Consider the following 15,078-nt stretch of genomic DNA (forward strand, 5'->3'; position numbering starts at 1 on the left):
AGCCCCAGCAGGCACCTTGATGACCAGGAAGATGTCAGGTGAGGGGTAGGTCACAGAGAAGATGGCAGAGCGGGCCAGGGTGGAGATGGCAGGGTGGGTGCCATGAGCCCGAAGCAGCCCCTTCATGGAGTCCGAGTTCAGGTCGAAGTAGAAGTTCTCTGAGATCTGGGGACACCAGAGGCAGCTGGGCCACCACCTCTGGGAAGCCCACAGCCCCCCAACAAGGAGAAGGAAGGGGAGGAAAGAGAAAAAGGGCCTCCTACCTTCTTTTTCTCCCGCACATCATACAGAGCCAAGATCCCAAAGATGGGCTCAATTTCAATCTCGAACCTACAGGTAAATGGGAGGGAGGGGGCTCTCCTTAACACTTCCCACTGTCCACACACCCCACTCCCTCTTGAGGCCCAAGGTGGGGGGCATCTGACTCCCACTGGGCCACATGGAACCACCACTTAAGGGCTTGCAGAAAAGGTACATCTCATTTTGCAAAAGGGGAAACTGAGGCACTGAAGTTTTTTGTTGGTTTTTTTTTTTTGAGACAGAGTCTCGCTCTGTTGCCCAGGCTGGAGTGGAGTGGTGCGATCTCGGCTCACTGCAACCTCTGCCTCCCGGGTTTAAGCAATTCTCCTGCCTCAGCCTCCTGAGTAGCTGGGACTACAGGCACGTGCCACCACGCCCAGCTAATTTTTTGTGTTTTTAGTAGAGACAGGGTTTCTATGTATGTATGTATTTATTATATAGAGACGGGGTCTCGCTATGTTGCCAGGCTGGTCTCAAACTCTTGGGCTCAAGTGATGCCCCCACCTCTGCCTCCCAAAGTGCTGGGATAATAGGCATGAGCCATCACGTCCCCGGCTTGCTGTGAATTTTTTATTTTATTTTTTTAGACAGAGTCTCCCCTGTTGCCCAGGCTGAAGTGCGTGGTGGGATTTCACCATGTTGGCCAGGCTGGTCCCACCCGCCTCAGCCTCCCAAAGTGGTGGGATTACAGGCGTGAGCCACCGCGCCCAGCCGACACTGAAGTTTTTTTCCCCCTCCCTACACCCTCAGTAAGTAACTCACACAGAGCTCCTCCTCCCTGCAACCACGGCCCTTGTTCAGTTGGCACGGGGGCAATTTTGGGCTCAACAATCCCCACATCTTGAAATTCTCAACTTCCGGGCTTCCCCGTCCCTCCTTTCTGGGGTGTCATCTGCCGCCACTGTCACTCTGCACGGAGTTCCCATCTCGCTCACCTGAATGGCCACCATAAAAGTCCTTCCCTGTCTTACTCCACCTTGCTGGCCTCCGCTCACCACGCACCTCCAAACTGAAACACTGAGCACTCCCCGTTACACCCCTTCCATCCTCTCTATTCAGCCAGCTCCTCTTCCTCACTGGGTCTCCATGTACACGTCCCCCTGCAAGGGAAGCTGTCCCAGATACCCGCTCCCACCCCTCAAGCTGGGCCAGGGGACTCCTCCAGGACTCTAGGCACTTTCAGCATCGCTTATCCCGGCTCTGTGTGGTCATCGCATGGTTATGTGTCCTGTATACAGTAGGGACTTCATAAATGTTTTATTTTTGTTTCTTTGTTTGTTTGAGGCTGGAGTGCAGTGGCACAATCTCGGCTCACTGAAACCTCTGCCCTCCGGGTCAAGAGATTCTCCCGCCTCAGCCTCCCAAGTAGTGGGGATTACAGTTGCCTGCCACCACGTCTGGCTAATTTTTTTTTTTTTTTCAGTAGAGATGGTGTTTTGCCATGTTGGCCAGGCTGGTCTCAAATTCCTGAGCTCAGGTGATCCGCCTGCCTCGGCTTCCCAAAGTATTAGGATTACAGGTGGGAGCCACCGTGCCCGGCCAATAAGTGTTTGTTGAATGACTGGATGAGCCCACAGAGCCAGTTCCCAATCCTTGTGTTTAGGGTAGGAGGCCCACCCAGGCCTCAGGCCAGAATGGAGCCTCCCTTTCCTGCCCCGATCCAGGCAAGAACTCGGGGTGGGGAGAGGCAGGGCCAGGCTCAGGTCCAAGTCCACATCCTGTTCAACTCTGTTCCCACGCACTTCTGCTGCTCCCCGGGGGCTGGTGTGGAGGGGCCCTGGGCGGCTGAGAGCCAGGCCCAGGGTCACTAGCACCCGCCCCAAAGCCTCCCGGCCAAACCCTGGATCCCAGCAGCAGAGCAGGCAAGCGCCAGACTCCAGCCTTACAAGTTGTATGGTCTTGGCGTCATGTTACCACTCCGTGACTCAGTTTCCCCACCTGTGCCCACTTCATGAGGTTGTGGTGAAGATTAGACGGGTTCATATACATGAAAGGCTGAGAACTGATCCTGGCATACAATTGGCACTTAAGGATTGGAGAGTCGGGATAATGAAAAAGGAAGTCTTCCTTCCCCCATAAAAGCCCATACATAGGTGGCCACATAGGTGACAGGGCCACACACGGTAATGGCACTACTCACGTAGTGTGTACCCTGCCGGAACCCATGTGGTCGCTTCACGCATCTAAGAAGAGAGACATGTCAGTATACTCACTTGAGCGACAGACACTTGACCAAGATCCTCTGTCCAAAGTGCTCGCGGGGTGGCTCTGGGCGGCTACAGCGTTCCACGGCTTCATCCTGCCAAGAGTGGGGGGTGGGAGCTGGGCGGGAGGAGCTGGGACATCCTCCAGGAAGGGTCTGGAATGCCCAGCCTCAGACCAGCTCTACCCCAGCCTGACTAACCGTCTTTCCGTCCCTGCCTCTGAGCCTTTACACGTGCTATTCCCCTGCCTGGAATGCCCGTCTTCTCCCACTCCTCCTTGTCTGGCTAATGTCTGCTCACTGTTCATATATACTTCTACTATATAGAGGTATATAGTAGATGTCCATATATAGAAGCTTATTTTTTTTTTTTTTGAGATGGAGTCTCGCTCTGTCACCCATGCTGGAGTGCAGTGGTGTGATCTTGGCTCACTGCAACCTCTGCCTCCCAGGTTCAAGTGATTCTCCTGCCTCAGCCTCTGGAGTAGCTGGGATTGCAGCTTAGCCAACACTTCCTCCAGGAAGTCCTCCCTGACCCCTGAGGCCTGGGCAGGCACCTCTTTCGGGTGCCCACAATGTCCTGGTGTAAGGAGCCATGGTGGCTGGGACACTGTGGACTGTGTGAGGGACAATTACCAGCACCTCATCATGGCACTACTCTGTCTGGGTTATACGTTCCTAGTAGAGAGGTCTCTCCTCCGCTAGTGAACTCTGAAGGCAGGGACTGGGTCTCTCTATTCATGGCTATATCCCCAATGCCAACAATACAGTGGGTACCCAAACATGTTAGTCAAATAATTATAGAGGTATACAATAGGTACCTACTAAAAGTTAGTTGGATGAACATAAGCATATACAGAGAAAGCATTCAATAAATGTTGACTGGAGATATAGGGATATACACCCAATAAGGCACCCAGTAAGTACTGATTGAATAAATATGGGTGTATATAGTAAGCACTCAACAAATGGCCAAATACAACATAGGAGTATATACTAGGTACCAAATAAATGTTGGTTGGATAAAAATAGACATATGTGGTAGGTGTTCAATAAATATTGGTTGATTAAATAGAGAACTATACAGTAGCATTCGTGTATTGAATAAATATAGGGATATACAGTTGGTATCCAATACATGCTTGTTGGATAAATAATTTTTAAAAATTTATTTTCTGGCCAGGCGCAGTGGCTCATGCCTGTAATCCCAGCACTCTGGGAGGCTGAGGCGGGCAGATCACAAGGTCAGGAGTTTGAGACCAGCCTGGCCAACATAGTGAAACCCTATCTCTACTAAAAATACAAAAATTAGCCAGGCATAGTGGCATGTGCCTGTAGTCCCAGCTACCCAGGAGGCTGAGGCAGAAGAATCGCTTGAACCTGGGAGGTGGAGGTTGCAGTGAGCTGAGATGGCGCCACTGCACTCCAGCCTGGGTGACAGAACGAGACTTGTCTCAAAAAAAAAAAATTTTATTTTATATATTTTTTTACCTTTCCTATGGTGTTGATGGTTGGATAAATATAGGAGTATATAGTAGGTGTCCATATATAAAAGCTATTGAGGCCAGGCGCGGTGGCTCAAGCCTGTAATCCCAGCACTTTGGGAGGCTGAGGTGGGCGGATCACCTGAGGTCAGGAGTTTGAGACCAGCCTGGCCAACATGGCCAAACCCCGTCTCTACTAAAAAAAATACAAAATTAGCCGGGCGTGGTGGCTGGCGCCTGTAGTCCCAGCTACTCGGGAGGCTGAGGCAGGAGAATGGCATGAACCTGGGAGGCGGAGCTTGCAATGAGCCGAGATAGCGCCACTGCAGTCCAGCCTGGGTGACAAGAGCGAGACTCCATCTCAAAAAAAAAAAAAAAAAAAAAAAGCTATTGAATAAACACAGGGGATAGAGTAGGTGCCCAATAAATACTGGTTAGCTAACTATAAAGGTATATAGTAGGTGTCCATATACAGAAGCTATCTTTTTTTTTTTGAGACAGAGTCTCGCTCTGTTGCCGAGGCTGGAATGCAGTGGTGCGATCTTGGCTCACTGCAACCTCTGCCTCCTAGGTTCAAGTGATTCTCCTGTCTCAGCCTTCAGAGTAGCTGGGATTACAGGCGCCCACTACCATGCCTGGTTAATTTTTGTACTTTTAGTAGAGATGGGGTTTCACCATGTTGGTCAGGCTGGTCTCAAACTCCTGACCTCAGGTGATCCACCCGCCTCAGCCTCCCAAAGTGCTGGGATTATAGGTGTGAGCCACCGCACCCAGCCAGAAGCTACTTTTTTTTTTTTTGAGACAGAGTTTTGCTCTGCTGCCCAGGCTGGAGTGCAGTGACGGTGATTTCGGCTCACTGCAGCCTTCACTTCCCGGGTTCTGGCGATTCTCATGCCTCAGCCTCCTGAGTAGCTAGGATTACAGGCACCTGCCACCATGCCTGGCTAACTTTTGTATTTTTAGTAGAGATGGGGTTTCACCATGTTGGCTGGTCTTGAACTCCTGGCCTCAAGCGATCTGCCCACCTCAGCCTCCCAAAGTGCTGGGATTACAGGCATCAGCCACCATGCCCGGCCTAGAAGCTATTAAATAAGCATAGGGTATACAATAGGCACCCAATAAATGCTGGTTGGATAAATATAGGGGTATATAGTAGGTGCCCACATATAGAAGCTATTGAATAAATATAGGATATACAGTAGGTGCCCAATAAACACTGATTGGATTAATACAGGTGTATATAGTAGATGTCCATCTATAGAAGCTATTGAATAAACATGAAGTATACAATAGGCACCCAGTAAATGCTGGTTGGCTGATATCTGGGAAGGGGCACCCACCTCGTCAGGCGCCGGGTAGAGGGTGAGCAGGGCCGGGGGCCGGTGCTGCCGTCGAAGGGCTTCATTGCGCCGGTCCACATCTTCTGGGGCCGCCCGCTCTAGCAGAGAGGGCAGCAATGAGTCAGCTGCCAGGTTCTTCAGGTCGAAGATGCTAGAGGCACCACTGCTTCGAGGGGTGTCTTCCGGGGAGCCCGAGCCACGCCGGGAGTCATTCTGCCAGTGGAGAATATGCAAGCACTGAGCGCCAGCTGTATACACCCTCACCCCACTCTGGTGAGAGTGTCCTCATACTCATTCTAGAGATGGGGAAATTGAGGGTCAGGGGGTGAGGGTCATCACTCTAAGGGTCACCTGGGGGTTTTGCCTACCCTCTTTCCAGAAACTTCTGTCTGGAGAGCCTCCCAACTTTTACCATTGCTGGGGGAGGCTACTCCTTATCCCACATTTGGGGCTTTAGGTGATCCTTATCTGGTCAATCAAAACACATCTACCCACCCTAGGGACTGGCTCCAAGGGCCTGGGCTGGGCCAATGAAAGCCTTCCCTGGGACTTTGTTCACTGTCGCCAGGGAAGGAGAGAGTTCTTCCTGACCTTCCTGCACTGGATCAAATCCCAGCTCAGCTCTGTGACACTGGATCTCTGACCCCCAACTCTAAGGGCCTCAGTTTCCCCATGTACATCTAAAAATAATAACAAAATTAGCCGGCATGGTGGCGCATGCCTGTAATCCCAGCTACCCGGGAGGCTGAGGTGGGAGGATCGCTTGAATCCGGGAGGTGGAGGTTGCAGTGAGCTGAGATTGCACCACTGTACTCCAGCCTGGGCGACAGAGTGAGACTCCATCTCAAAATAATTAATTAATTAAAATAATAATAATAATGAAAACAACAATAATCTTTGGAATAATTATGGTTGGTATACAGTAGGTGCTCAGTAAATGTTGATTGACAAAATACAGGCTCACGACCTCTAAGAACCTTGCTGTGCCTCAGTTTCCTTACCTGGGTGTAATGGCTGCCCTGACTCCTAGGATGAAAGCAGAGGACACATATGAAGCCTTCAGTACACCCTAAGCACTCAATAAATGTTTATAATTATGACCCCTAACTTTTTACTCATGGGGACTGATGCAATTCCTTTTGAGCTCAAGGCTGTTTGGGTCATTTCCTGTCACATGTGACCAAAAGCTGAGGCTGGAGCCTCCACACATACCCCTTCAGTGACCCCAGCCAGGGGCTTCCTTACCGAGTCCTCAGGGCCAGACCTCTCGTCTCCAGAAGCGTCCTGCTCAAAGACCTGGCGGGGGAGGCCCTTCTGTCGCTCCCGCTGTGTCTCCGTGGTGACGGGGCTGTATGCTGCACTCAGGTACTGATACCTAGCAGGAAACAGGGCTGGGCAGGTAGGGAGGGCTGAGGGCCCCCAGGGGGTCCCCAGTGTGTTCTGACACACCTACATGGCACCTTCAAAGCCACCGTCCTTGTGCTCTACCAGACAAGTTTGCCTGCTCTTGCAGGGACAATGGGCAGATACACAGTAGGACCGGCTGCAGACATCAGCTCAGCCCTTTTGGGTTCCGAACCCCCTGAGTTGTCCCCAAGTCAGACTCACCTTCTGTGGACAGTGACCCAGTCCTCAATATACATCTCCACCGCGGCCCTCACCTGGGCATCCAGTTTTCTGCAGCAAAAGAAGATCAGGGTAAACAGAGGCAAGGCCTCTGTGAATCCTTCTGCTAGCCTGTAAGGTTAGCACTGTCCTGCCTATTCCAGACAAGGGGAGATGGAGGCTCAGAGAAAAAGCATGGCTTGTCCAACGTCACGGCCAAGCCAGGAGCTGAAGTTGGGCTGTTGATGGGGATGGCAGAGACAGAGTGGAATCACAGGCAGAGAGGGCGTGGGGCTAAACCCACTCATCCTTGGGGATCCCGGCCTCCGTGGTCCGGCATTCCCGGGGCTGCAGCAGCAGCTCCAAGTCATCAGCTGGGAATTCTACCAGGTCCCTGAGGGGCCCGGGCTCAGCATCTGGTGGCCGGCTCAGAAGTATATCCTCAAAGTCCAGGGGCTCGACAACTTCAGTCAGTGGGACCTGGATTGGAGCAAAGTGGCTGTGATTGCACTGCCTAGGAGGCTGAGAGTGGGGGCACGAGGCAGGGGTGGGTGCGTGATGGCTTCAAACTCAAATAGGAGGGTGGTGGGAGCCATGGAGGGTGTTGGAGTTATGGAGGAACCATGGAGGACGATGACCTCAGACTCTCCACCCCCACCTCAGCTTTCCCTGCCCTGCCCCTCCCTCCAGGGGCTCCAGGAAGGAAATCACACCCCATGCCTGGAAGGGCAGAAACTAACAGTGGAAGGAAAGAAATGTTGACAGAGGCCAGGCAAGAGACAATTCCTAAAGCCCCCGCAACCCTGTGGGCAACATGGCCCCACCCCTCTCAGGCGAAAGTCACTCCCCTCCCCAACTTCTCCCTCCTCCATCCCCATCTAGGTGGTCCAGGTGGCTGGAGATGGGGGACATCAGGAGGGAGCCACTCCCCCGACCACCCACAGGGTGACAAGCAGCGGCAGGGAGAGTGGCCACAGGAATTGGTGAGACTACTAGGACCAGGACAGGGACTCCCTCCCCCGACACTGCTGGGTCCCTCTCGCTTTCCCCCCAGGACAGGCCACAGGAGGGAGGGGGTGGGATAGAACCTAGGCCAAGGAAGCCCCTACCTCTGTCTGAGAGAGGGCAGGGGGCTGGGGGCGGACCCCCCAAATACTTACCCCCAGGGAGCTGCTGCAGCGCCTGCTGGAGTGGGGGGAGCCACTGCGTTCCCGGGACACCTGCTTCCGCACCTCTGCGGCCACCGTCCTGGAAAGACAGGGAGGGGGCCATTGGGGACGGGAAAACTCAGGCAGCGGAGCGGACAGATTCTTTCTATGAGGAAAATCCAGATTGTGGAATGAAATAAATAGGCTGAGGGCCAAGAGAACCAGGAGTGCTGAGGCTTTAAGGGCTCACAGCTCCCCAGTTCCCCCAACCCCTTCCCCATCAAGCACAGATCAGGAGATGAGAATGCTGCCACCAGTGGGGTCTGAAGCCATCATGGACTCTCCTTCCCCTCCCGGCTGGGCCTGTGGCCTTCCAGGTCTGGAGGGAGGCCCACGGGTCCCTGGCCTCTGCTCCCTCATCTGGGGGACCTCTGTCCATCCTGCTGTTCCCCGACACACCCAGCCCTGCCCCTGGACCCCATCCAGAACATACATCCCTTCCCATCCTTGCTTTGGGGCCTTGGATAAGTCATTTCCACCTCTGAGCCTCAGTTTACCCATCTGTAGCTGATGCCCTGACTTCACAGAGCTGCTGGGCAGAGCGGAGCCTGGGGCCTGGCCTGAAGTCACAGAGATCCTGAGATGAGGCCATTGTGTCAGAGGTCAACCTGGCCTGCGGGGCCCAGAGCTGGGAGGCCTTTTAAGTAACCCCAAGCAACCAAGGTGGGCCCTGGGGCCTTCCTGGGCCACCTGGATCTGAGCAGGCCTTCAAAATCAGGGAGGTTGGCCAGGCGTGGTGGCTCACACCTATAATCCCAGCACTTTGAGAGGCTGAGGCAGGCGGATCACCTGAGGTCAGAAGTTCAAGAAGGGCCTGGCCAACAAGGGGAAACCCCGCCTCTACTAAAAGTACAAAAATTAGCCAGACTCCTGTAGTCCCAGCTACTCAAAAGGCTGAGGCAGGAGAATCGCTTGAACCCAGGAGGCACAGGTTGCAATGAGTCGAGATCGCGCCACTGCACCCCAACCTGGGCAACAGAGCAAGACTTTGTCTCGAAAAAAAAAAAATCAGGGAGGATGGGGGTAAAGGGGCAAGACTCGCAGTAGAGGGGACTCTGCAGGAATGTGGAGCAGAGCCAGTGGGGACAGGGATGGCTCAGCCCTCCAATTCCTCTGGCTGAGCTCAGAAGTGGATGAGAGAGCCATACAGTTACCTGAGGGTAGAGGGTGCCCAGCAGGGGGCACAGCAGGTGCAAAGGACCTGAGTTCGGGCTCCGTGCTTTGAGTGTGGAGACTCCTGCTCCCTGGGGTCTCTGTGAAGGCAGGAGCTAGGGCTGTGCGTCCCCCAAAGAGGGCCTTGCACATACTAGGCACACACTCCTTTTTTTTTCTGAGATGGAGTTTCGCTCTTGTTGCCCAGGCTGGAGTGCAATGGCCACAATCCCGGCTCACTGCAACACCCGCTTCCCGGGTTCAAGCGATTCTCCTGCCTCCGCCTCCTGAGTAGCTGGGATTACTGGCGTGCGCCACCACACCTGGCTAATTTTTCGTATTTTTAGCAGAGACGGGGTTTCACAATGTTGGCCAGGCTGGTCTCAAACTCCTGACCTTAGGTGACACACCTGCCTCAGCCTCCCAAAGTGCTGGGATTACAGGCATGAGCCACCGCTCCCGACCTACTTTTTTTTTTTTTTTTTGAGACAGACAGGGTTGCTCTGTTGCCCAGGCTGGAGTGTAGTGGCACGATATCAGCTCACTGCAACCTTCGCCTCCCAGGCTCAAGTGATCCTCCTCCCACCTCAGCCTCCCAAGTAGCTGTGATTACAGGTGTGCACCACCATGCCTGGTTAATCTTTCTATTTTCAGTAGAGATAGGGTCTTGCCATGTTGCCCAGGCTGGTCTCGAACTCCTGAGCTCAAGCGATCTGCCCGCCTTGTACTTTTTTTTGACAGAATGAGTGAGTCCCTTCCAGCCTTCTTCTACAACTTGCCCAAATCTGCTGAGTGAGGGGAAGCCCCAGGTCTTCTGGCTGTGTGGCTTTGGGCAGGTAGGATACCCTCTCTGGGCCTTAGTCCCTCTTAAAATAGACAAGCTGATTGCCTGGGTTTTCAGGGCTTACTCCCTTCTGCTTCCCAATTCCCTGTGTAATTGTAAATTTTTTTTTTTTTTTTTTGAGACGGAGTCTCGATCTGTTGCCCAGGCTGGAGTGAAGTGGCGCAATCTCGGCTCACTGCAAGCTCCGCCTCCCGGGTTCACACCATTCTCCTGCCTCAGCCTCCTGAGTAGCTGGGAGTACAGGCGCCCACCACTATGCCCAGCTAATTTTTTGTATTTTTAGTAGAGACAGGGTTTCACCGTGTTAGCCAGGATGGTCTCGAACTCCTGACCTCAGGTGATCCGCCCGTCTCGGCCTCCCAAAGTGCTGGGATTACAGGTGTGAGCCACCGTGCCCGGCCCCATTTTTGCTCTTAACAGTCTTGGAGTCTTGCTTCTACTGACTGGGGCGGTTGAGAAAAGTGCTTGTGGGGAATTCAAAGGATGTGAAAAATTAGGGCTTTTGTCTTCAAATTCCCAAAGTCGGGCTGCTGCCTCCAGAACCGTGGGCACACAGGGGCTGGGGGATAATTTACAAAAGATGCTGGGACACGGGACAAAGCTGTGCCCTGGTCCCAGCTGTTCTGCAGCTGCTGCTCCAGAGGAGGGAGACGGGAGGAGGGACGGCTGGGCCTCCAGCTTCCTTTTCCCCTTGGCCTTGGAGAGAGGCCCCTGCAGTGGGAAAACGCCGGGTCTGCAACACCACAGCCACAGAGCCAGCTGACTGCATCACAGGACTCTGCAGGGAGAGCCATCACGCGTGGATGAGTGACCATCAGTCTCTCAGCCTCGGGGCTCAGGACACTGACCACCTTCTTGAGCTGTTCTGAGTGTAAGGCTTTGCACACAGTAAGTGCTCAATTAGGGCTTGCTGCCACCATGTTGTCTTCAAAGACAATCCTAGGCAGCTGGGATTTCTGACCCTGGTTTTTTGTTTTCATTTTTTAAAAAATTTTTATTTATTTTTTTGAGACAGAGTTTAGCTCTTGTTGCCCAGGCTAGAGTGCAGTGGCATGATCTCAGCTCACTGCAACCTCCACCTCCAGGGTTCAAGCGATTCTCCTGCCTCAGCCTCCTAAGTAGCTGGGATTACAGGCACCCACCACCATGCCCGGCTAATTTTTTGTATTTTTAGTAGAGATGGGGTTTCATCATCTTGGCCAGGATAGTCTCGAACTCCTGACCTCTGGTGATGCACCCACCTCAGCCTCCCAAAGTCCTGGGATTACAGGCGTGAGCCACCGAGCCCGGCCTGTTTTTGTTTTTTTGAGACAGGTCTTACTGTCGCCCAGGCTGGAATGCAGTGGTGCAATCACGGCTTACTGCAGCCTCAACCTCCTGGGTTCAAGCAATCCTCCTGCCTCAGCCTCCTGAGTAGCTGGGACAACTGATGCACACCACCATGCTTGGCTAATTATTATTATTATTATTATTATTATTATTATTATTATTATTATTTGTAGAAATGGGGTCTCACTATGTTGCCTAGTATGGTCTCAAACTCCTGACCTCCCGTGATCTTCCCGCCTCAGCCTCCCAAAGTGCTGGGATTACAGGTGTGAGCCACTGTGCCTGGCCTCTGACCCTGTTTTTACACCAAGGTGAGATGTAGATGGCAACCATGAGTGTCAGGCATGGTGGCTTGCACCTGTAATCCCAGTGCTTTGGGAGGCCAAGGCAGGAGGATCGCTTGAGCCCAGGAGTTTGAGGCTGCAGTGATGGCACCAGTGCACTCCAGCCTGGGCTACAGAGACACTGCCTCTTAAAAAAAAAAAAAAAAAAAAAAAAGCTGGGCACTGTGGCTTATGCTTGTAATCCCAGCACTTCGGGAGGCCGAGGCGGGCAGATCATCTGAGGTCAGGTGTTTGACACCAGCCTGGCCAACATGGTGAAACCCCGTCTCTATTAAAAAATACAAAAATTAGCCAGGCATGTTGGCACATGCCAGTAATCTCAGTTACTCGGGAGGCTGAGGCAAGAGAATCACTTGAACCCGGGAGGTGGAGGTTGCAGTGAGCCGAGATTGCGCCACTGTACTCCAGCCTAGGCAACAGAATGAAACGCTGTCTCAAGAAAAAAAAAAATCCACCTATAAGCCAGGTGTTGTGGCTCATGCCTATATTCCCAGCATTTTGGGAGGCTGAGGTGGGAGGATCACATGAGGCCAGGAGTTCAAGACCAGCTTGGGCAACATAGCGAGACCCCATTTCTAATAAACACAAATGTACACACACACACGCACACAGAAAAAACCATCTGTGATTATTAAGCAAGGTTGAAAACATGCCAATCCAGCAATTCTACTCCAAGGTGTAGATTACTCAGAAGGAAACACATGGCCAAGAATGTTGACACCTCTGATCATGACAGCTCCAAAGTGAAACTCACATGTTCACTGACCAAAGAGGGAAATAAATGCATGAGGCAGGGGAATACTGCCCAGCAATGGAAAAGGATTGCAGGCAATGGCCCAGCTGAGCCTTCCTGACATGATGCTGAGTGAACAAAGTTGGGCACATGGATGCAACATCTCATGATTCAGTTTATATGACAATATAAAACAGGCCAGATCAGGTAGGGGTGCTGGCATGCGGGAGGGAGCCAGGAAGGTGGAGATAGTCCCCATGGGAAATTGACCAAGTGGCCATTTCCTCATTTCCTTGCCCTTTGCTTTATAATTATTCTTTAAACTTTGCACTTTTCTTTCTCTCTCTCTCTCTCTTTTTTTTCCTTGAGATGGAGTCTCTGTCATCCAGGCTGGAGTGCAGTGGTGAAATCTCAGCTCACTGCAACCTCCACGGCCCGGGTTCAAGCGATTCTCCTGCCTCAGCCTCCCGAGTAGCTGGGATTACAGGCACCCACCACCATGCCCAGCTAATTTTTGTATTTTTAGTAGAGATGGGGTTTCACCATGTTGGCCAGGCTGGCCTCGAACTCCTGACCTCAGGTGATCCACCCACCTCAGCCTCCCAAAGTGCTGGGATTACAAGCATGAGCCAACGCGCCCGGCCTATAACTATTCTTTAAACTTTGCACTTTTCTTTCTCTCTCTTTTTTTTTTCTTGAGACGGAGTCTCTGTCACCCAGGCTGGAGTGCAGTGGCGTGATCTCAGCTCACTGCAACTTCCACGTCCCGGGTTCAAGTGATTCTCCTGCCTCAGCTTCCCCAGTAATTGGGATTACAGGCACTCGCCACCATGCCTGGCTAATTTTTATATTTTTCGTAGAGATGGGGTTTCACCATCTACAGACCCGAACTCCTGACCTCAGGTGATCCACCTGCCTCAGCCTCCCAAAGTGCTCGGATTATAGGCATGAGCCACCATACCCAGGCTACTTTCTTTTTCTTTCTTTTGAGACAGGGTCTCACTCTGTCACTCAGGCTGGAGTGCAGTGGCGCAATCACGGCTCACTGCAGCCTCAACCTCCTGGGCTCCAGCAATCCTCTCATCTCAGCCTCCCCAGGAGCTGGGACTACAGGTATGAGCCACCATCACACCTGGGTAATTTTGTTTCTTGTAGAGACAGGGTCTCGCTATGTTGCCCAGGCTGGTCTTGAACTCCTGGCCTCCCAAAGTGGTAGGATTACAGGTGTGAGCCATCATACCTGGCCCAAAATTTGTAGTTTTTGGTATGAATGTTGTATGTTACAGTTTTTTAAATGGTAAAAAATAACAATATATGTATGTGCTTGTGTTTGCCAATATATTCAAGGATGGGGGAGAGAGAGAGAGAGATGTTTACCTGAAATTTCAGTGGTAACTTTGGGATTTTGAAATTTGTCAAGAAATACCTCATTTTCTTCCCACCCCTCCAATGAATCATTATTTCTTTTCTTTTTTCTTTTTTTTTTTTTTTGAGATGGAGTCTCACTCTGTCGCTCAGGCTGGAGTGCAGTGGTGGGATCTCGGCTCACTGCAACCTCTACCTCCCAGGTTCAAGCAATTCTCCTGCCTAAGCCTCTCGAGTAGCTGGGATTACAGGCGTGCGTCACCATGCTTTTGTAAATTTGTAAAGTTACAAAAAGCTAACTTTTTGTATTTTTAGTAGAGAGGAGTTTCACCATGTTGGCCAGGCTGGTCTCGAACTCCTGACCTCAGGTGATCCACCTGCCTCAGCCTCCCAAAGTCTGGGATTACAGATGTGAGCCGCTGCGCCCGGCCTTTTTTTTTTTTTTTTTTTTTTTTTTTTTTTGAGACAGAGTCTTACTCTGTCACCCAGGCTGGAGTGCAGTGGCACGATCTCTGCTCACTGCAACCTCCACCTCCTGGGTTCAAGTGATCCTCCTGCCTCAGCTTCTGGAGTAGCTGGAAGATTGTCTAATATTCGGGTTAATCTGGTATTTGTGGAATAAATGACTGAATGGATGAACAGATGAATATAGGACCAGCTCTGAGTATGTAGACACCTGGGTGCCCAAGAGCGAAGTTGCTCTGGAAGCCCTGGGCCACTCCCTCACAGTTCACTAGGGCCCCAGGATCATTCTCTACTCTTACCCTGAGCTCTACAGTATCCAAAACCCCTCTTTCTCACTTGAGTAAAAACCAGGACCCAAGGACATACAGACCAAAATGCAAAGAAACAGCCAGCAGGCTGAGCGCAATGGCTCACGCCTGTAATCCCAGCATTTGGGAGGCCGAGGCAGGAGGATCACTTGAGCCCAGGAGTTTGAGGCCAGCCTGGGCAAGATAGTGAGATCCCGTTTCTACAAAAGGTTAAAAAGTTATCTGAGTGTTGCAGCATACACCTGTAGTCCCAGCTACTTGGGAGGCTGAGGCAGGAGGATCACTTGAGCCCGGGAGATTGAGACTGCAGTGAGCCAAGGTATCACCACTGCACTCCAGTCTGGGTGACAGAGCAAGACCCTGTCTCAAAAAAAGAAAAGGAAAAAAAAAAAAAGCCT

General features: G+C 52.0%; 1 protein-coding gene across 10 annotated transcripts in view; it reads right to left on the minus strand.

The window, feature by feature from the left end:
- Positions 1–15,078, minus strand: part of DOCK6 (dedicator of cytokinesis 6) — a 63,695-nt gene that overhangs the window by 46,744 nt on the left and 1,873 nt on the right. For all 10 annotated transcript variants that reach the window (XM_055371589.1, XM_055371586.1, XM_063701008.1 and 7 more), the window contains exons 2-9: positions 8,093–8,180; positions 7,237–7,412; positions 6,936–7,004; positions 6,573–6,702; positions 5,328–5,540; positions 2,514–2,599; positions 264–330; positions 16–165 (exon numbers count right to left, since the gene is read on the minus strand). In XM_055371589.1, the coding sequence (XP_055227564.1) occupies positions 16–165; positions 264–330; positions 2,514–2,599; positions 5,328–5,540; positions 6,573–6,702; positions 6,936–7,004; positions 7,237–7,412; positions 8,093–8,180 (979 nt within the window). The remainder of the gene's footprint in view (positions 1–15; positions 166–263; positions 331–2,513; positions 2,600–5,327; positions 5,541–6,572; positions 6,703–6,935; positions 7,005–7,236; positions 7,413–8,092; positions 8,181–15,078) is intronic.

The sequence above is a fragment of the Gorilla gorilla genome, chromosome 20, assembly GCF_029281585.2.
Source record: "Gorilla gorilla gorilla isolate KB3781 chromosome 20, NHGRI_mGorGor1-v2.1_pri, whole genome shotgun sequence".
NCBI lineage: Eukaryota > Metazoa > Chordata > Mammalia > Primates > Hominidae > Gorilla > Gorilla gorilla.